At 35.6% G+C, this 22415-nt stretch overlaps 3 protein-coding genes across 10 annotated transcripts; 2 read left to right on the top strand and 1 right to left on the bottom strand.

The window, feature by feature from the left end:
* Positions 1 to 3687: 3687 nt before the first annotated feature.
* LOC127807197 (probable polyol transporter 4) lies at positions 3688 to 6723 on the top strand. Its single transcript, XM_052344868.1, has 2 exons — positions 3688 to 4307; positions 5062 to 6723. Exons 1-2 carry the CDS (start codon positions 4127 to 4129, stop codon positions 6423 to 6425), a joined length of 1545 nt encoding a protein of 514 aa, XP_052200828.1. The 5' UTR covers positions 3688 to 4126; the 3' UTR covers positions 6426 to 6723.
* Positions 6724 to 9912: 3189 nt separating this feature from the next.
* On the bottom strand, positions 9913 to 16651 carry LOC127807483 (protein RTF1 homolog). 8 transcript variants are annotated; one of them, XM_052345354.1, is made up of 4 exons: positions 16312 to 16651; positions 16034 to 16221; positions 15067 to 15562; positions 9913 to 12120 (listed from the first exon to the last, which is right to left on the bottom strand). In XM_052345354.1, exons 3-4 carry the CDS (start codon positions 15361 to 15363, stop codon positions 10141 to 10143), a joined length of 2277 nt encoding a protein of 758 aa, XP_052201314.1. In that variant the 5' UTR covers positions 15364 to 15562; positions 16034 to 16221; positions 16312 to 16651; the 3' UTR covers positions 9913 to 10140. The 8 variants fall into 8 exon arrangements, with proteins under 8 accessions (XP_052201314.1, XP_052201313.1, XP_052201316.1 ...); XM_052345353.1 differs by having other exon boundaries at positions 16317 to 16651; XM_052345356.1 differs by lacking the exon at positions 15067 to 15562 and having other exon boundaries at positions 9913 to 12172; positions 16317 to 16649.
* Positions 16652 to 17179: 528 nt separating this feature from the next.
* Positions 17180 to 19515, top strand: LOC127807299 (uncharacterized). The gene is made up of 4 exons (XM_052345016.1): positions 17180 to 17541; positions 18229 to 18396; positions 18493 to 18728; positions 18928 to 19515. Exons 1-4 carry the CDS (start codon positions 17257 to 17259, stop codon positions 19172 to 19174), a joined length of 936 nt encoding a protein of 311 aa, XP_052200976.1. The 5' UTR covers positions 17180 to 17256; the 3' UTR covers positions 19175 to 19515.
* Positions 19516 to 22415: the final 2900 nt, after the last annotated feature.

Below are 22415 nucleotides of genomic sequence, written 5' to 3'. Positions count from 1 at the left end.
TTGAAGCAATCTTATAAAATACAAATCACTAACAAACACAAAGTTTTAAATTAAAAACACAATCATATGTTAATATATCCAAATTGTCACAACCATCAAGAATTAGTGATTGTAGAGATTTTTTTAAATTTCAATTAAAAATTATAGACAGTCAATTTTATATGTTAATTTACATAATTGTGAAACTAAAGTCGGTTGCCATGATTGGTTTTTTCAACAATTCAAACTACCATCGTTAACCTAAATAAAAAAAAAAAAATCACGATGTGATGGTTTGAGTCATTAATTTAATTTGATTTTTTTTACACACCCCTAAAATAAATTAATCTAAAGATTGGGTTAGTTTGGTTTCATAATAAATTCAATTTGAATTTATCTTAATTGAATTGATAGAATTAGCTTTCGGACTAAATCAATTACTAAATAAAGCCAAACCAACCTAACACAATAAAAATTAGGTCAATTTAATTTGAGTCTCGAATCTATCTTACCTACAATAATGTCGAATTTTTGTAACACAAATTATGATAAAAAAAAAATTTGTCAACAAATAACTAACCTCCCAAGTCAACAACTCAAATGGGCTATTTTATACACAAATACATCATCTAAAATTGGACCATTCAAGCCAAATTAAATTAAGGGTATCCAACATTTAGATGGGTCGAAGTTTCTTGGTTATCATATTGTTGTTGGAAATATACAATAATAAATTTATTTAATTGTAAATGTCGTCATCTGATCGTCTAAGTCTGCAATGAAAAAAATAGTTAAAGAGTGTAGGGAAGTTCCCGTGTAAATACTCAAATATTTAAGTCAGATACTGAAAATTATAAAAGTCATATTAAAACTAGTATTAAAAACATACTTTTTTTTCTATAATGAGTGTCTACCTATTTATATAAAAGTATGGAGTAATTCAAAATAATCTAGGATTAGCATTTTTATAGATAACGTCTATCTTGATTTTTCTTAACTTTGCTAGAATTAAAATTCTTATATATAATATCTATGTTAACTTTTTTAACCCTGGCAGAATTAAGATTGTGTTATGACCTGCTCTTATTTTTTATGCTAAATTATTCTCACACTTTATGAGCTTATAATTTTGGATCATTCTCATACTTTTTTTTGCATTTCTGATTCCAAACCATTCTCATGTTTTTTGCATTTCTAATTATGGATCATTCTTATGCATTTTGCGTTTCTAATTTCAAATCGTTCTCAAGCTTTGTGCGTTTTTTATTTTAGATTTTTGGATACTAAGCCCTAGATCGTTCTTGTATATTTCATGCATCAATACTAGATTTTAAATAATAAGACTTTGTAATTCACAATTTGAACATGCTTTTCTTAGATTTGTCAGCCACATAGATTATGGTTAGAATGGAAAAAAAACGTTAAGTAATACCATATCTTTGTTTCACAAACGAACTGTTATATAAAAGTTGATCGTCTTGAATAAAATCTTCCTATCATTTTAGAATAATATCGCTGGCTCCCTAGTTTGAGCATAGAGGACACTATTGCTTGAATCAAAAATTGATAAGAGTTTTGAAATCATAACGAGTGTGCTAATTAAGATTAGATTATTCTCGTGGATCCCAAAATATTAGCAAATTAGTATTAAGAGGGCTATCTATATCAGGACCATCTTCATCGTGTCTATTACTCGCAACTTGAGATAGTGTAAGAATCATTTTAGTATCCTTAAGCTTTTTGAATGTTTCCCATAAATAGTGTTAATTGTTGTTGTCGAAATATAATAATAAATTTATTTAAATGAAAACATCATCGTTAAGACATCTGAGCCTGCATAAAATAAAACAGTCAAAGGGTATAATATGATCACCACATAAACACTTTGATACTTAAGTTAAACACTAAAGATAATTAAGATTATATTGAAACTAGTATTAGAAACATATAATTTTTAAAATGAATGTCTGCTTATTTATAAATGTATATGAAATAATATATTCTAAGTAGTTCAAAATTAAGATTCTTATAAATGATCTTTATCTTGATATTTTGAAACCCATTAAGATTAGAATTTTGATATTTTAGAACTTATTAGGATTAGAATTCTTACATTTTGGAACCCATTAAGATTAAGACTCTTACATATGATATTTATTCCAATATTTTAAAATTATTTTAAAGTTAAAATTCTTTATGAATAATTGTTTATTCTTTTCATAGAATATTCAAAAGAATTTTCGAATGTTAAAATTATCTAGTTTACATATTATGCGGGACCTTTCATTATGGGTAAATTTATACTTTTTAGACCAAAAATTATTTTAGACTTTTAGAAATTTTTTAGTCTATTAATAAACTTTTTTCTACCATACAACAAATATAATTCAAATTAATCTTAATTTGATCTGTTAAACTATGTTTAAAATCAAATTAATTACCAAGTAAATCTAAATTATAATTTAAAAATAATAATAATAGTAGTAAACAATTTGCGTTGAACAGGTGACGTCCAAGTCAACAATTTAGGGGCTGTTCTCTTTGGCATTTTCAGCCTGTTTTCCATGTTTAGTTTTTTAAAACACTCAAAACGCGTTTACTTACTATTTTCAAAAACGCATTTTGCAAAACACACAAAAAATTTACACAGAAAACTCAAAATGCCAAAAACACGTTTTGGTTGTTTTCAGCCAAAACCAGCCTCCATCCAAAACACGGAAAACAGCCACCGTTTTCATCCATTTTCTTCAACCTCTCTTCTCTCTTCTCTTTCTCTTCTTTTCTATTCAAGTTCGATCGCCTCCATCGTCCATGCCACCGCCATCACTGCAATCGCTCACCACGACCATCACTGCCACACCCAAATCCGCCCGCCACTGCCATCTCCCTCGCCCGCTATAGCCCTCCAAGCCTAGATCCTCCACCGCCACTGCCTTCCATGCCAAGATCGGCCACCGCCCTCGCCTGTCACTGCCCTCCAAGCCCAGATCTGCCACAGCCACCGTCGGCCACTGCCTTCCACGCCCAGATCTGCCACCGCTACAGCCATCGCTCTCGCCCGCCACTGCCTTCCGCGCCCAAGCCATCGCCATCGCCACCGCCACCGCCATCACCTGCCATGCCCAAATCCAGTCGCCCGCCACCGCCTTCTGCCATTTCTCCCTTCCGCGCCTCCACACCCAATTAATATAGATTTTGTTATTTTATGCTTTATATATTTTTTAAATATTTATGTTGTGAATAATTTAAATCTCAAAATTAATATCAAATTTAATTTATAGGTAAAAATAAATTTATTATGAAATTAATAGTTGAGTGAAATTAAAAATGACTTAGAATGTACTTTGTAATTTTAATATATTATATATGATTAAATTATATAAGTTGTATTATATTTGAAATTCTTTAAATGAAATTTATAATTTGTTTTGAATCAAATTTCTTAAATAAATTATCATAAAATAACATTTTACAAAATTTCAAAGTAAACGCATTTTCCAATTTTCTGTTTTGAGAAATAATTTTTCAAAATAACAAAGAGAACGCGTTTTTAAAAATTTCAAAACAGACACTCAAAACACAAAATTCAAAATAAATTCAAAACTCAAAACTCAAAACTCAAACAAAAAATAACATCACGTTATTATTCTTCTGGCCGACAGTTTTTAAGGTTAGAATCCACAACAGAGCAAAGAGGGCAGGAAGGTAATTTCAGTTCCGCCATGGCCAAATTTGAACGACTGGTTTGGAGACTCCGTATCGTGGCGTGGGAGGCTATGAGCTAACCGTACGGTGGAGAACCGGCAAGCGTTAGGCGCTCGCAATGTCCGTTGTATTTTTCGCAATTCATGGGCCAACGAGGTTCGACCAGCGGACCCCAAAGCGACCTGCTTTGTCCCTTTTTTATGCTCCCGTCCATTCTCTTCCTATTTTAGATCTAAGAATGGTTGGCCACTGAGAGAATTTCCCATTATTTAGACATTTTTTTCTTGTCTTTCTCTCTGATCCAAGGAGGAGAAGGGGGAGAACGGAAACCCATAATTGTTTGTTTTTGTTATTCTTCTTCTTGGTTCTAGGTTTGCATTTTTTTTTTTATGGTTCATGAAAAAATAGTCTTGAAAAAAAGTAAGGGGAGGGAAAATCGGACATGGGTCTCCAAGAAAATGGGCAAGGCAGCGGCAGCCAATATAGGAGGATGGATTCTGAGTCGACAGCGAAAAATGAAGGCTCGCACCTTGAGAACCATCAGATGGGGACAAACAGCTCCAGGAAATACGTGTTGGCCTGTGCTATCTTTGCCTCCCTCAATTCTGTGCTTCTTGGATATGGTTGGTGTTCTCTCTCTCTCTCTCTCTCTCTCTCATATAAATATATATATATATGTATCGTTTTGTTTTTTCTAGATGTATTTTGTCTGATCTGGCTTTCTGGGGAACTCCACATGAAGATATTCATGGGATTGATGAATGTTAAGTGGGAAATTGAATTCAATGTTTGGTTTAAAACCCATTTGATTGGAAGGCCTAGATGTAAAATGATGGATTATAGGTGATTTGGGAAAATTTTCACACACATATTTGGTGCAGATTTAATTCACTGTTCAACATACTAAACTCTGCTTTAAGGGTATGTAAGATTGTTGTTACTTTGTGGAATTTAGGAGTAGTTTATGAGGATTGACTATTTTCTTTTTCTTTTTTCTTTTTCTTGTTTGCTAACATTAGGAAAAATGGTAAAGTAGATCTTGTTGCATTACAATGAATTAGAATCAAAATGCTATGTTGCAAATGTGTTCAACTGAATCGCTACATTGGTAGTCAGATGAACCATCGGAAACTCAATTTTTCTTCAGTTATTGAAAAGTAGTAAAAGGAGGCATACAAGGCACCCCGCTTTGCAAGGAGGGTTGTATTCGTATGCAACAATCCCTTGCTTTAGCTGTTGGAAAGTAGTAGTTATTGGAAATTCACAAGCCACAGCATTTTCACTCTTCTTGTTTTTGTTAGAGATTATATTCAAAGTACACGTTCAAGCTCCTGTGGTACTTTTCGTCTTTTTAGTCAGTGTACATTTACTCTGCAGATGTTGGCGTTATGAGCGGAGCAATTATATTTATACAAGAGGATCTAAAAATTAGTGAGGTACAAGTAGAAGTCCTTGTTGGAATTCTGAGTATAATTTCATTGCTGGGTAGCTTAGCCGGAGGCAAAACATCGGATGCGGTAGGCAGAAAATGGACAATGGCCTTTGCAGCCATTGTGTTTCAAGTAGGAGCTTTGATAATGACTCTTGCTCCCAATTTTGGCATACTGATGATAGGCAGGGTGTTGGCTGGGATTGGGATCGGTTTTGGTATCATGATTGCGCCTGTATATATCGTTGAGATAGCTCCAGCAGTTGCCAGAGGATCACTAACCTCGTTCCCCGAGATCTTCATAAATTTTGGGATCCTTCTCGGTTATGTATCAAATTATGTATTTTCAGGACTTCCAGCACATATAAATTGGAGGGTCATGCTCGGGGTGGGGATTCTCCCCTCTGTTTTCATTGCGTTTGCATTGTTTATTATCCCTGAATCCCCAAGGTGGTTGGTGATGCAAAACCGGATTGAGGATGCAAAAGCAGTGCTCTCGAAAATAAATGAAAGTGAAAAAGAAGTCCAGGAGAGATTAGCAGAGATACAGCAGGCTGCTGGGTTTTCTAATGCCGAGAAATATGAAGAGAATGCTGTGTGGCGCGAGTTGTTGAATCCCTCTCCCGGTGTTAGATGGATGCTGGTTACCGGTTGTGGAATCCAGTTATTTCAACAGGTTTCGGGTATTGATGCAACCGTATACTATAGCCCCACTATCTTTGGAACTGCTGGAATCAAGGATACCACACAACTTCTTGGTGCAACTGTTGCTGTTGGGTTTACAAAAACCGTGTTCATCTTGGTTGCTATATTCCTCATCGACAGAGTGGGTAGGAAACCTCTCCTTTATGCCAGCACAATCGGCATGACTTCTTGTCTGTTTGGCATAGGTGTTACTCTATCTTTGCTGAAGAACACTCAAGTTGGCATCGGATTGGCAATCTTATTTGTATGTGGGAATGTTGCTTTCTTCTCAGTGGGATTAGGTCCGGTTTGTTGGGTTGTTGCATCTGAAATATACCCTCTCAGGCTTCGAGCACGGGCCTCAGCTCTCGGTTCTGTTGGGAACAGGGTCAGTAGTGGCCTCGTCTCCATGTCCTTCCTGTCTATTTCGAATGCAATTACAGTAGCTGGAACTTTCTTTGTCTTTTCGGCGGTTTCAGCTCTAGCAGTTGCCTTTGTTTACAAGTGTGTTCCAGAAACAAAAGGGAGGACTTTAGAGCAAATTGAAATGTTGTTTCTGACCGAGGGACAACGGCATGGGGGAGAGTTGGAGCTTGAAGATGTAAAGCAGCTTGTACCAAAGCAATGAACCTTCCAATAGCATGGCCTTGAAATTTTGTTCAGCTCCACAGCAAACCTACCAAATTTAACAAAATTATTCAGAATTCTATCAATATAATTATAGGCTGACATGGATGAGAGGGGACTATAGAGTTGCACTGAGTGGCAAAGAACGAAAAGGGGAGAGGTCAGCTGATACTCTTTTACCCATCACTCTTTTTTTGTACCATACTTTACTTGATTTTGTCCCCATTATTTGTTTACAAAGATGTTCCTGGAAATACTATTTCCCCATTAGCAAATGTAATTTGATTGTTTTGCAAGAATATATATATATGCAGACACACACTTCCCTGCAAGCTGTTTCATAAATTTAATGAAGTTCATGGAATCAACTACCTCTATTTATTCTTTTGCTAATGTCTCTGTTCATCATTCAGCTTGGAGTCACAAATCAAGCAGTTGTTTTTGTTACGAAATTGGATCGACAATAAATCACAATCAAACCAATCAACCACACACGAACACAGAATTTAACGTGGAAAACACAAATCGAGAAAAATCACGGACATAAATAATAAAATATCACTAACCAAATATTAATAATACAAAAGTGATATAGCTGCACTCACATTCTGTGTCTTATTTCATGTGACTTGGGTACCTATTTATAGATCTAAAATCATCTATGGATAAATACAGAAAATCATATCTTAATCAAAAGATGACGTATGAGAATATTCCTCCAGATAAGATAAATTTAAGATAAAATCGAATTTGACAACATCATAATCATAGTCAAATTCAAAGTCATAGTCACGATAAAATTAGAAAATTCAATAACAAATAAACAAGAATTTTGAATCACAATTATCACAGTTTTCTTCATGAATGGTGGCAAATATAATAAACCAAGCACTAGCAAGGCATACAAAGATGAGAGAATATTTTAAAAAGATATATTATTGTTTTTAGATAGAAATAACTTCTCTCATATTTCATTTGATATGACATACATATATATAGAAAATATAAGGGAGAAACTGCTCATATGGAATCAATTAAGGAAGAAAAAAATTGATTCGATTAAAAAAAAAATCGTCACCTAGAGATGACAAAATAACTATACACCTAAATATAAAATTGTAATAACATAATTTTCTACACGCCCCCTCAAGTTGGGATGTAAATATTATGGTAGTTCAACTTGGATCTTCACATCTTCAAACTAGGTCATTGATAGGTTCTTGTTCACCTTCAATTTTCTTTACAAAATGCTTGTCTCTTTAAGTCATTTTAAACATGTTGAATTGCTGCCAACATATAGTTAGACGACTAAGATATTGGGTAACGGAAAGGTCTCCTTGACAATGCCTCTTTTGTGTCCTGAATGTCAGAATATGTATCTTTTGAGGCATCTTAGACTTCTTATTTCGTCTTGTGGAGGATGGAATTTTCTCCAACTTGTTATAATTTTTACAAGTTAAGCTATAACCTACACAGTTTTTAAAAGTTAAACTAAAACCTAAACTTTTAAAGGCAACTTTTACAGACTAAGTTGGAACCTTTTGTTTTTATGGATAAAGTAGCAACCTTACATGTCTTTTAATGGGATAAGGGAACAACCCTTCTTTTAATTCTTTTTGGAGGAATTTTACTTTCAATCACAGCAGTATGACAATTTCCTTGAGATCGATGTTGAGAGTATAGTGAGTAGGCATGATGTAGTTGTAATTGATGAGTTTGATGAATGCTTTGATGTGAGGTTTCTTGGCAAAGTCCTTGCAAATCACTCTCTTAGGATATTTCATGAGGATGGTGATGAGGCAGTGATCGTAAGGGTAGTTGTGAGTGCCGTCATCAAATGACCACGTGATGATGACCTTCTAGCCAGCGAATCAACCTTTTATGGTGTGATTGTCCACATTCTCATTGAGTCTGTATGTGACCAACATCTACCATATTTGATGCCAGAGTGCGGCTTTGTGCTTCATCCTTTCATCTTCTCCGATGACTGTGATGGTTGTCCAGGTTTTGTGTTGCAAATCCTTTCGTCTTTGTTGTCGATCTCCGTCTTGCAACTCTTCGCTTTTTCTGACATAGTTTCATGACTATGGTTAGTTATCCCCTCAATGGCAATGGTTGTAATTACAGTTAAGGGCAATGGAGACAGTGACGGTCGTGATTGGGGTTGCGGCTATGGTGGACAAAAATGAAGGAGATGGGCAATTACCGATGATAACAATAGGTTTTTACTTTACCTTTTTTGTCATTCTCTCTTTTTCTCCCTTTCTAAAGTCTTTGTCTCATTGCTCTAATACCATGTTGTTTTTGGATAGAAATAATTTCTCTAACATTTCATTTGATAGGACATACATATATATAAAAAATATAAGGGAGAAATTGTCCATATAGAGTCAGTTAATGAAAGAAAAAATTAATTTAGTTAAAGAAAAATCTATGACTTAGAGATAATAAAATATAATTACATGATTTTCTACATAGTGAAATTACAAATTTATCTTATTCAACGTACATGTGTTAAAAAATAGTTATCCTTCAAAAACAACAACAAATATAAACTAAACCCGTTAATATATAGAATATGAGCAAAAGAAAAGGTAAGTTTCTATAATTTGGCCACGTGATTATAAAATCATGGTACAAGAAAGCAAAGTACCAGGTTGGGATATATTTTTATTTTTTGCTCATCCTTAATATATTTTTGATTATTTCACTGTTATATAGTTTAGCACATTAACTTGCTTATGCAATGAGCTGGGAAATCTGAATCGTCAGATTTCACTAACTCATATACAACTCCCCCGAAAGATGTTTAGACTTCATAGAAAGAGAATGAAATCTAAAAGTGGGTTTATATTCTTTTTCTTTTTTTGGGTTACTGTACTAATGGAAGTTGGAACATGGAACAGGAATTCCATTGAAAGAGAAAGATTAGGAAAAAGTTTTAGTGAAATCATATTGGATAATAATATTGCAATGGTGGTAATTAGTGTAATCTTTTACATATAGAATAATCTTACATAATTATTTTATAAATGAATGGTTATTTATATGTGATGAATGAAACCACCCTTGCTAAGAATCTCTTTAATAACATCATAATAGATCCCTCTCTGTTAAACCTTGGATCTATATGGTCCAAAAGCCAATCAGACTACAAAATGCAAAATGAAATGAAACAGCTCACATAGAAAGAAACTTGAACTTGAACCCTTTTCTAGGGCTACCAGACACACATCTTATCACTTGGCTTGGGACTGCCACCACTGTCCTACTATTTTATCATGAAATGAAATCCAGACAATGATTTTGGCACCGTTCTGATGACTCTGGGATCTCCCTTCTATTCGTGTAACCAGAGAAACTCTGGGCATGGGGAATTGGCTTCAACACAGAATGTCAACTCTCAGATCCCACGCATCGTTCTGTGCCATTCTCAGTTTCTCATTGCCAAGCGTTGGATTTTCTTTTCTCTTGATTGAGCAAATAAGTAAAGATAATTATTCTCCCTTACTAAAGAAAAGATAATAATCCCGTTGAGGTACACAATACAAATGAAAATTAACAAAAACAAACATGAAAAGGGTCACGCGTTATATTCACTGTCCGTTACTCAAAACAAAGCCCCAATGGGAACCCTATCTTTGAATAACAGCGTTTTGAGTTCAATTTGGCTGGTTATTGCAGAAACCGGAACTTGTGCCTTAAAAACAGAGACCTCAAAGCAGCCCCCTGCGCCTTTTGTAGTCGCTAACTGTTAGAGTCAGTGCATGTCGCCTTCCATCGTTAACTGGGACTTGGCATCCAACTGTTGCTTCGATCCTCTGTTTTCGGGCCATGAATCCTGCTTGGCCTCCTTGCGGTCCACCAAACTTCTGAAGTGCAGCCAAAGAGATTGCAAGGTCAAAATTATGCAGCATATTCGACTCTGTTCCTTGATCCACCGGAGCGCTTGTATCCACCAACTTCCCTGCATCAGCTGCTGCTTCCAAGGCTGCTGCTGTAGCAGCCATGGCTGCATCTGCAGTGAATCTGCTGCCAAGTCCATTACCACCTGCCCCTGGTTCGACGGTAGTATCGCCATTACCGGCTTCAGCAGCTTCATCTCCTCCACTGGGCTTTGACATGTAGTAATTCCTTGACCTAGTCCATCGCCTTGAAAAAGGATCATAACCAGCCTCGCCAGCTTTCAAACCTGTATTCACGGGTTTCAGTTCTGAAGCATTTTTGAAATTCTCAACCCTATTCCTCCTGTTCATTTCTGCCAACCTTAAGGCCTTAGAATCCTTTTCCTGAGTTTGCCGGGTTGCCTCCAGTTCCTGCAGTCTTGTCCTGATCCTTTCCACCTCTGCCTCGTCATTTCTACTCTTGGCAACTTCCATTTCCCTCCTTAGCCGGTCCTTCTCAGCAGCAACATTTAGAGGCCTCAATGTGGCTGATTTCTTCTCCTGGAGCATCTGCTTCACTGTGGCAGCTGAGTAGACAAATGAGTTTGTTTTCTGTATGGCTTCCTTCTTTGTAAGCACATCCCGTTTGCCTGGCATCCGCCCTCCACTACGCTCCACCTCCCTAACCCACTGGTCATACTCATCCTTCAGAGGAGGGGAGTCTGAAACCATAGCCATCTGCCACCTGGCAGCTGAACTTTCATGGCCCCAAACGACATTCAAATACTTGTATGTGGTTTTGTTCTCTAGCTTGTACTGCCTGTCAGGGTCCGTGGCATCAACATTACGGACCACACAGAGTCTGTAGATAGGTCCAGATCTCGATTTTCCAATTCCAACCCTTACAAAGCATCCCACAATTAACTCGTCAAAGAAAGGCTCCATAAACCACTTAGCCAGTTTTGATCTCCGGATGGTAATCTCCCTTATATCCTCAAATTTTGGCATATCGGATGAGTTTTTTTCTTCATCACTGTCAAGCATACCATCTCCTGCTGAGTCTTCATCTTCACTATCTGATCCACTTTCACTCTGACTGGAGCTACTTATGCTTGTAGCTGTGGTGACGGCTCTCCGCTTAATTGGTGAAAACCCCCTGCTGCCTTGACGACCTCTCGCAGCATCCTTCAGTTTCTGGTGAGCCTCTGGGTCCTGATGCTTCAATCGTTTTGCTCGTAGCTCATTCAATGCATCATCCTTGGCTGCTGCTCTGTCGGCCGATCTGGCAGAGGAGCGTACACCCCGAGAGACTGTATGACGTGGACTCACTTTCTCTTTCCTAGCTTGGGACAACTTGTCATTCTGTTTTGCTCTCATCTTCTCCCGCAGTTGTTTATCGTTTTTCTTAGCTGCACGTTCTGACAATATGAACTCTCGTTCAAGTTCTGTCATCTCTGCAAGCTTTTGCCTGTCAGCCTCATCCCTGTAAAGATCACTTCCAACAGAATCATCACCGCTGTCACCATTTTGATCATAATCAGCATCATCATCACCTTCTTCCTGGTTGCTTCGATCATCATCCCTTTCTGTAGGGTCAAGCCTCTTCTTCAAAGGAACTTGAGACCCAGATGGCTTCCTGCTAGCATAACCACAGTCATCATCTGAGTCATCATCCTTTGAGTCACTTCCATCATCCGAATATGAACCATCACGACGCCTTCTAGATGCTGGAGGTGAATGCTGGTTCCTTCCAGCTGTACTGGTTCTTCCTGCTGCCTCCAGAAGCAACTTCTCTAAGTCCGCCATGAACTGCTGTTTACACACTCCTGAACAAGTTTCAATATTGAAATATTTCTTGAACAAGCTGCAAAATTAATCATGCACATCACGTTCAACCAATACTGTTAATATTTCTTGAACAAGCTAAGTTCTGAATACCATTTTCGTTTATTAAAAGCTAAGTTCCGAATACCATTTTCGTTTATTAAAAGCTAAGTTCCAAATAGATTATTCAGTCAGTTCGGTCGCAGCGATAAAGCAGCGTCTTCCGATCCAGATTGTATTCGACCCAGTCACAATGCATATTCTTCCTCGAAGCGACCTTCCGAAGTCCCGACAGTGATTCCAGATCGCCGATCTTGTTGATCTTTGCACTCTTCCGCGATTCCTCGACGGACTTCCCGATCCGAATTTCTCAGAGAGGTTGATTTACTTCTCTATTGTTAGTTTCTACAATGATCTTATCAATCGTATAGTATTGAATCGGGCCCTCTTTCTCTTGGTTTTGATGTATGTTCGGACTAGCTAATTGGTATGCTTGTAAAAATATGCGTACATTTGTGGTTACATCGGCAAATCTTGCCTGTTTTGAGTATTTGAAGGGGAATGCTGGTTGTTGTGTGGAATAGTTCGGTTCTTGAAAGGAGGAGCATTCAGAATAATGTTAGTACAGATGCATAACCATTTGTTCCATGCCGCGTTTTCGAATTCCATGGATCTAGGATGTTCTTTGCTAAAAGAAGCCACCTGGATTCAACTTGAGGACAAGGCATTACCCAATCAGGGGAGGAGGACGAAAATTGTTCTGGCTTTATGTGTTCAGATAAAGTTATTGTGTATAGTGTTCTACTTTTGGTTTATATGTTCTGTATTATTTTCTGATTTTTTCATTCATTTGATTGTTTAATATTATTTTTTGCTTGTTATCATTGTTAATTTCAACAAAGAGGTATCTTTTGTGAGATTAGGTTGGTTATGTTTCCTTTTCTGGAAGGAAGGCTCGAGTTTTTCCTTTTAAGGGGGGTGAGGGTGGGAATGCAAAGGGGTTGATGTTTATGTGAAATATTATTCAATGCAAACCATAAAATGCATATGGATTTATGAGTCTAGAAATTAGTATGCATGCTCTGATATACATGTCTAAGTAACACAGGGTTTTATGAAGTTGGAATAGTTGGCTTTAAGTATTTTTTGTTGTAATACACTCAAATAATTGTGCTCCTCTTGAAACCTTCGAAGTTTACATAATTCATTTTTAGAATGCTCTTATATAATTTGTTTATGACCTTAACACTTTATCTGAATTTTGTCGTGATTGCTAAGTTAAGTTTCATATTTCCACTGGCTTTGTTTCCTTCACATTCAATCTGTTTGAGAAGATTCTGCATTATTAGTGGTGTGCAAATTGATAATGCATCATAACAAATGTGAACGCTTTATGATGCAAGTTTGTTTCTATATTCGTTTGTAGATTGTAATTCTTATTGTCACATATTAGACATCTATTTTATTAAAACCAGCAGCCAAGAGGCAGAATCCCCTTTGGGATATTGGCGTCCTTGGCTTATGCCCAACAATGGCACAAATTTGACCTTTCAGACAATTTATATCATTGCTGGATGAGAACCTGACACAACTATGTCGTGTTTTGGTTTCAAGGCAGATCATTTTTCATTTGTTACTTTAAGAAAAATAAGTTCATGTTTGTTGGTGCTAGTGTTTAAGAACCTTGGGAGTTGATGATAGAAAAGTTTCACCTCCATGGTGGAATACTTAGTTGAAAATGAGGCTAGTGGGAACGGATTAAGACTTGTGATTTTGGGGACTATTAGCAATCTCTTAGAGACTACTAGCATTGTTGGCTTTTAGGGAACTATACCTGGAAAGTTTTAGACTTTCTTAGTCAAAAGATGCAAACCAGGAATGATTGACATTTTTTGGCATTTATCAAATGGTTGGCAAAAAAAAAAAAAAGAAATGTTTTATGTTCTGTAGAAAATATTGGTGAAAGAAGTGAGCTTTTTGTCGTGTTCAGAAGAGTTATTCTCTCACCCTCAAATTGTCACATGTGCTTACAAAACGTCAACCAGACTGGCCCCAACAACTGTTTTGTTCCCCACTCCTAACAGAATTTCACATGCCACCTATGCATGAAACTCACCTGTCTCCTTCTGGGTACCAACTGCCAAACACTCAGGCTAATTTCTGCTGCCTTATCTCTTTCAATCACCGCGGTAACTGAACACCCTGTCTCCACCAATAAGGATCGAAGGTGAGGTTTCTTGCCCTGAATTTCCCTGATGTCAGAAAATCTCTTGAACTACTACCCTCAACACATAAACTTTCCCTTCTCAGTTGAATTCTGTTTTGAGAAAATCTGTTCAAGGTTACTCTTTATATTTGTAATCTCAAACAAGCTTTAATCAAGCTGAGCATAGGCCAAGCTTGACCATGTATGGAGTTTGAGTTGATCTCAGACAATTAATGAGCTTGAAATGTATTCAAGCTTGGTTTATACACGAAAATGGACAGATACAACTTTACTTGAAGAGAAATGCATTACTTATTAGCAGGGAAGGATCAAGAGACTGTCTCCTTTGGTTAGTCTATAAAGGATGTGATTCCATACTGTTTTTTAGTTTTTTTTTTTAAGAAGATCATTTCAGATGCTGGTTCATACGTTTGGATAAAGAATTCTTAAACTGAATTTTTTTGTCATCCTGCAGAAGTAGACCTATTCATATATGAGATTGGGTCTTTTATGATATACTGGATGTTGTCATTTTGAGAAATCACTTGCTTTCTATTGCGATACCTAGCTTGTTCTTCTAAGGGGACATTCGCAGCAATATGTGTACCATCTATTGCCCCTACAGCATCCTTTAACCAAAAAAAAAAAAAAAATACTTTTAATAAGAAAATTACCTTAGAATATTGAACCTTTACAAAATATATAATGAAATAATTTCGACCCCTAACCTGAAAATATGTGAACCAAGGCTTGACATTTTCTTTCTCGTATGGTGAGTTGTGAACAGTGGCGTTACTGACAACATCTCTATACAGTCTGAGACAAGAGTGTAAGACCCTATGGAAGTAATAACTCACTGTTTGTCCATATCTAAAGAAAGTAAAACTTCCAGCTCGATTACGTTCGTCATGCCCGACCGTGTTTAGGAAAATAGCCACTTGTTCCTCAACAAGGACAGATCTACTATCAACCAATCCATATGTTCGTAACCGAGCACATAATCTATGAAACGGCTCTATTTTCATCCTAAGTAGGTTATGCAAATTCTATCACTCATTCCAAACATTCGTGTAAGGGTCATTTGTCTTTCAGAATCCCAATTTATATGAGGAGCCCTTGGGAGATGTCGGTTGCGACGCCTAATATCATTATATATCACTTTCGCTTGCATGACCATCGTCCAAAATAAACCCAAATGTTGTCGTTGCCATCGACGTTGATTCCCTGTTGAAGGCATGTTACTCACTACCACGTATAAAATAAAAATTTAATAAAATCAACATATAAATTACATAATATAATTACATAAGACACAAAATATTTTCACCATTAAAAGTGAACAAAAACTCACATAATTTTACACAAACTATAAATAGTAAAATTAATCCTTACTGTGACATACAATGATTAGAGAAAATTGGTCTGTAATTATAATTTTCATCGCCACTGCCTATCCAATGAGACACAATTTTTATACAAAATATTTATATGCATAATGTGAGACAAAGCAACCCTAAACAGAGACCAAGATGATACAAAAATTGGTCTGTAATTATAATTTTCAGTAATTATAAATTTTTAGTACAAAAATTACCACAAAGCAACCCTAAACATCTATATATAAATGAGAAGTTTTCTGTAAAATTATAAATTTTATTAGAACAAAAATTGCCCAAGATGGCGACGAAAGCTTACCGTGGACAAAGATAGCGACGAGGATGAACAACGGTCTGCAAGGGAATCGGAGGTCGACTTCGGCGGAGATGGCGAACACGAATATCGCTCGCTGAAACAGAGACCAAGATCACTCGCTGAAACAGAGAAAAATATCGCTTCCGATGGACGAAGACTCCAGATCGATGGTCGAAAACCAAGATCGCTCACTGAAACAAAGAGAAAAACCAAGATCGGTGGATGAATACCAAGATCGCTCGTCGGATCTACATAAATAAGAACAGAACGAGGACGCAAACCTTACCGTGGAAGAAGATGAAGATACGCTGGTGGTGTGAAACTCGAAATCAAAGGTGGTCTTCCGCGGAGATGGCGACGAAAACGAAGTCAGAGCTGGAGTTTTGTGGAGATGGCGACGAGCCCAAGTTGGAGCTGGATGGCGAGTTACAGGAAGTCGGAGATGGTCTTCTTCGGAGGTGGATGGCGACTCACAAGAAGTCGGAGATGGCGACGAAGCCCAAGTAGGAGCTCGACTTCGGCGGTGGATGGCGACGAAGAGGAAGGGGACGAAGGCGGCTCGAATGGGAGAGGAAACCCTTAGAGAAATCGAGGTGGACAGGGTGCGAATGAGCGAGAAAAGGGCCTCACGTGATCGAAAATGAGACTTAATTTTCCTAAAAAATAAGTATAATCAAACAATACAAAAGTTAAAATTTAGATGAAAAATAATTATTTTTTATAAAAATTAAGTGCAATCAAATAGGCTTTTTCACATGAAGCGTGACACTTAATATTAATATTTTATTATAATGTTTAGATTTAATATTTAAATAATACTTTTTATAAGAAAAGAAAAGAAGAAAAAAGATAAATTTTATTTTAGATATTAGAAGATAAATTTTGGTAAGACTCCGACCGCACGTAGAATTATTCTACACAGCAAACGCTCGAGCAAATAAAACAATAATTATTGCTTAAGTTAATAAATAATTCGAAATATATTAGAAACTTGTGAGAATGGTATTATATTTTTGATATCATTAGCAATTGTCTTCTTGTTACTTGTCAAGTCATTAATAAGATAAATAGATTGACATTTATACTTTATTTAGTGTTCAATAAAATGTTTTTATTATTTTTGAAAATTATATTAATAGAAATAAAAATTGTTTTCACTGCGAGAGTATAGTAGCTGGAAAACTGAACCCAACCTTCTCTCCCTCTCCCTCTCTCTGCAACTCAAAATGGAGGAGATTAAGCACAAGTACGTCGAAGTCAACGGTCTGAAGCTTCACGTCGCCGAGATCGGAGCTGGCAAATCGACGGTGCTCTTCGTCCATGGCTTCCCGGAGATATGGTACTCCTGGCGGCACCAGATGATCGCCCTCGCCGAAGCCGGGTACCGGGCCATCGCGCCCGATTTCAGGGGGTACGGGTTGTCCGACCAGCCACCAGAACCCGAAAAGGCCTCGTTCTCCGACCTCGTCGGTGACCTGCTCGCAATCCTCGATGCTCTCGGCATCACCAAGGTACTCCCCCGAACTCTTCTCATTTTGTACGTTGCTTTGTGTTTGGTTGCCAAGAAAATGCAGGGAAAGAAAAGAAAATGGGCCGGTTTCTGGAAGGCCTAGAGTTAGAAATCTTTGTATAGAATGCTTAGTGGGAGACTGGAAATAACACGTAAGTGGGTGATTTGCTTGAGATTGAAGAGTACCGCCAAAATAGTGGTATCATTTTGGTTGAAAATTTTCTGTACAAGATTTAGCATTGTTTGGTTGCAGAGAAAATGCAGGAAAAGAAAAAGAAAGTTTGTTTGAAATGGAGTCAGTTGATCTGAAAATGACCAAATCTGAACAAAGATGAAAATGGTGGTCATTTTCTTCAAGTATACAAGCCAAACTTACACTTTAGTCGAAACATTAGGCAGTGCCAATCTTGTAAAAATGTGTTCTAAAGTTTAAGCTAGAAATCTCTTGCATTCTTCAAAACAAAGTGGAGAGATATTAATTCCACATCAAGCGTTGAATTGGAACATGGAAAGAGAAGGGAAACTATTAAATTGAGTAACCGTGTCACTGTGTCTTTCAAGTTTCAAGTGATAATTTGCTTCAAGAATAAGCCCCCCACCCGAGCCTGTTCATCACACAAAAGAAAGAACAGTTTTTCAAAGCTAAATGCATCATACCATTGATTCTTTTCTCCCATCTCTGCCACAGGTTTTTCTTGTTGCTAAAGATTTTGGAGCTTGGCCTGCTTACTTAATCGCCCTTATGTACCCAGGGAGGGTCTCGGGAGTGATAACATGTGGGGTGCCATTTGTTCCTCCAGGTTTATTTGCATTCGATAAACACCTTCCTGAAGGTTTCTACATCTCAAGATGGCGGGTAATCTGTTTTTGGGTTATTTGCTTACATGGTTAGAATCGAGAAAACCATCGATCTAGCGTGCTTTAAACGTGATGTTTCTATCGCAAACTATAGGAACCTGGACGAGCTGAAGCTGATTTTGGCCGGTTTGATGCTAAAACAGTTATCGGGAACATCTACATTCTCTTCTCCAGAAGTGAGATACCAATAGCTGGAGCAAACCAAGAGATTATGGATTTGGTTGAACCATCAACTCCCCCACCACCGTGGTTCACTGAGGAAGATCTTGAAAACTATGCAGCTTTGTACAGCAAGTCTGGAATTTTTACAGCATTGCAAGTTCCTTACCGGTAATTTATCCTCCATTCAAAATTCACCAATTTTTTCTCCTTCACTGGCTATTATAAACTTATTGAACACCCGCCGTGTCAAAAAGTGTAAAAGGCAAAGCATGAAAGCAAGAACAGCCGATATCAAAACAAGGAAAGTTTGCCAATTCAAACCTTACAGACCTGGAAGAGTGACTTATTACTGGCCCTTATTTAACAGGTCTCTCCGCGAGAAGTTCCACCCACCAGAGATGAAAGTCGAGGCTCCAGCATTGCTGATCATGGGCGAGAAGGATTATTTTCTCAAATTTCCAGGAGTGGAGGACTACATAAGGAGTGGACAGGTGAAAGCATTTACCCCCCACCTGGAGATAGCTTACTTGCCCGAAGGAAGCCATTTCGTTCAAGAGCAATCCCCGGATCAGGTAAACCGCCTAATCCTCGTCTTCCTCGACAACCATAGCTGAATTGGTTAAGGAAGATCTGCTGCTGTTCAACAAGTGTGCTTCCCAGGTTGGCTGGAGCTCAAGAATACATGAACTGTGAACTGTTTTGAGTACTGCAAATCATCCTGTGAATCTTATAGTTTGTGGAATGCACTATTTGTGAGTTCCTGGGTTTTGTGTATCAACAGGGCCTTCCTCATTGCACCAAGGACAAGTGACTGTTCTATTGGCATTAAGTCAATGAGTATTCCTTGAGATTCTGAGAGGCAAGTTCAAGTTTTCATTCTGAAACACATGTTTTGTTTCATGATTTAGGAGAGGTCAATTCAAATAAAGATTTTTTAGCTATAGGGTTTGATTTTGTCTTGTGTTGAATCTTTTTCGTGGCTAATAATTTGTTTTCATATTTTAGAATACAAGTAACCAACATATTAACTAATTGACTATGATAAGTTGGATTAGATTTTATAATTTTTTCTTTTACAGTGTCTTGACCTGACATGAGCGTGAAAGAGGTTTAAGAATCTGTTTTTTTTTTTTTTATAAGGTCTAAAATTACTTATTTTGACTTTTTTATCCCATATTACATGGTAGATCTCGAAAAATATAAAAATCTCCCTTCAATCTTTCTACATAATTCTCTATATCTCAATTAAACTATGATTAGAGACGTGTTTTATGCAATTTTTATTTGATTGTTATGTAATGTTATTGTTGTAATTTCTAACATAATCAACCCTTTTATTGTGTGCAATTTGCTAGCAATAATGAATGTGGATTGGTGCCATAGTTATGACTCTTATTGAGAATCCTATAAAAACATATAACTAGATTTCTTAAGGTCATCTTGGAAATAATCACCTAATATTTAAGTTAATTTTTCACAATACAAAATCATTTAAGGGAACGTTTGTTAATCAAGATATGAGATAAAAAAATTAAGAAGTGAAATGCATTCTGAACTTTTATCATTCACAACACGTTTGTTAAGCTTATTTGACCATTTTTTGAAAAATCATTAATGACTTCTTATCTTGATCTTTTAATATATTAATATATGTTTATCTCTTCTCCTCAAGATATGCATATCTTGATCTTTATAGATAAAAAAAAAATAACATTTATGTTTTCTAGTACATTTTAAAAAATTTAACAAACAACTTGATAAAAATTTTAAAATATTACTCAATTTTATCTTGACTATTTCATATTTTGATCTGAAAATTATTTTAAGTTTATCTTGATACTCTGTTATTTTTCTCATTTTAACAAATATTACCTAAATAGAGAAAAAAGAGATTTTCACGAAGGAGACAATGACTTTTATTACGTGTTTAAATTTTAAGAATAATTAGTTAAAAGCTCAAATATCACGTATTAAAAAGAATTACGTAAGTATAAATACGGCTCCTTCAATAATCATTAAATATGAGTTCCGTACAATAAACTAATTATTATGTTTTTAATATAAATTTCCTTTTGCATCTTTGCGTGGTGGGAATGGCCTAGCAGGCGCCCACCATGCAACAAGATTCTAATTTTTCGCATTAGCCACTCACGTTGCGCCAAGTTAGACACCCCCGTCACGGTAAACGTCCGTAACGCCAGTTATTGAACCAGACGGCATTAAGGGGCAAGGTGTGACAGTTTCCGTCATAAATTCAAATCGGGCGGCGAAGGAAATTCCAGAAGTTCCCGGAATTTCAATTAGGCCCCGATTGGAATCAATTCCACACGATGTTTTGAAATTTATTTATAATTCTAAATTTTTATATTTAAAATAGATAATGTTAACTGTTATCAGTGTTATGGCATAGATACAATAATAAATTAATTTAATTAAAAATATTTCATCAAACCACCTAAATCTATAAAAATAAGAAAATAATAAAAAATCAATAGGAGATCCTTATACACAGATTCCCATGTTTAAGTTAAATATTGAAAATAATGAACACTATATTGAAATCGGTATCAGAGATGTATCTCTTTCAGAATGAGTGTCTGATTATTTATAGAAGAATATGAAATAATTTTAATTAATTAGGGATAATGATTATTATAGATAACGCTTATTTGATTTTTTTTTAATTTTATTAAAATTATAATTCTTACAGATAACGTTTACCTTGATATTTCCTAATTTGGATGGGATTATAACTATTGTCGATTACGTCTTATCACTTGTAGATAACGTTTATTTTGCCTTTTTTTGGGGATAGAATTTTTTATGGATGATTGTTTATCCTAATATTTTAAAATCTTTTTAGAATTATATTTCTTTATGAATAATTAATTATTTCCTCAAAAAAAAATTCAAATGTTAGAATAATTTAGTTTACACATTTATGTGAGACCTCTCCGCACAAATACTTTGATATTTAAGTCAAACACTTTGATATTGATTATATTGAAATCAATATTTGAGGCGTACCTATTTCGGAATGAGTGTCTGCTTATTTATAGAGGATATGAAATAATCTTAATTAATTTAGAATTAGGATTATTGTAGATAACCTTATCTTAATTTTTCATAATCTTGTTAAAAATAGAATTCATATAGATAACGTTTACTCTGATATTTTTTAATTCGGTTGGGATTATGATTGTTATAGATTACATCTATCTTTTGTAGATAACATTTATTTTGTCATTTTTTGAGATGGAATTTATTGTGCATGATTGTTTATCTCAATATTCTAAAATTATTTTAGAATTATAATTTTTTATACACAATTTATTATTATTATTTTTTATAAGTATAATTGATTATCTTCTCAAATAAATTTTTAAATGTCAGAATTATCTAGTTTGTGCTTTTGTATGAGACCTACATGTATGAAAAATTTAGTCTTTTACCCAAAATGATATTTTGGAATTTTAACCATTTTTTTTAGTCTTTTAATAGATTTTTACTTATGACACAATATTAATCATATTAATAAATATATCTTATTTTTTAATTAATTAATAAACTTATTTAAATATTAAATATGAGATATAATAAATACATTTTATTTAAATACATATATATATATTTGGTGGTACTTATTCATTACCCTTAATAAATGAGTCATTGCCGATTGATTAGCATTACTCAATTAATAAATAAATCATCAAGCCCTAAAAAATATATATATATTGTATATTATTTTTAACATTTAAACAATAATATTAGCTGACGTTAAATACATTTAATCAATCAGTAAGATGAATTGTACTTTGGATATTAAAAATAAGATAGAATAAGTATACTTTGTTT

The sequence above is a fragment of the Diospyros lotus genome, chromosome 8 (assembly GCF_014633365.1).
Source record: "Diospyros lotus cultivar Yz01 chromosome 8, ASM1463336v1, whole genome shotgun sequence".
Taxonomy (NCBI): domain Eukaryota; kingdom Viridiplantae; phylum Streptophyta; class Magnoliopsida; order Ericales; family Ebenaceae; genus Diospyros; species Diospyros lotus.
The sequence above is the reverse complement of the archived record's forward strand: the minus strand, read 5'-3'. Positions and strand labels throughout refer to the sequence as shown.

Excerpts from the sequence above, each read along its gene's own strand:
- LOC127807197 (XM_052344868.1), top strand. The coding sequence starts at position 4,127 with ATGGGTCTCCAAGAAAATGGGCAAGGCAGCGGCAGCCAATATAGGAGG. Across the intron at positions 4,308-5,061 it reads TTCTGTGCTTCTTGGATATG|ATGTTGGCGTTATGAGCGGA; the intron begins GTTGGTGTTCTC and ends TTTACTCTGCAG.
- LOC127807483 (XM_052345354.1), bottom strand. The coding sequence starts at position 15,363 with ATGAAAATAGAGCCGTTTCATAGATTATGTGCTCGGTTACGAACATAT. Across the intron at positions 12,121-15,066 it reads CTTGGTTCACATATTTTCAG|CAGTTCATGGCGGACTTAGA; the intron begins GTTAGGGGTCGA and ends GTGTGTAAACAG.
- LOC127807299 (XM_052345016.1), top strand. The coding sequence starts at position 17,257 with ATGGAGGAGATTAAGCACAAGTACGTCGAAGTCAACGGTCTGAAGCTT. Across the intron at positions 17,542-18,228 it reads ATGCTCTCGGCATCACCAAG|GTTTTTCTTGTTGCTAAAGA; the intron begins GTACTCCCCCGA and ends TCTCTGCCACAG. Across the intron at positions 18,397-18,492 it reads TCTACATCTCAAGATGGCGG|GAACCTGGACGAGCTGAAGC; the intron begins GTAATCTGTTTT and ends CGCAAACTATAG.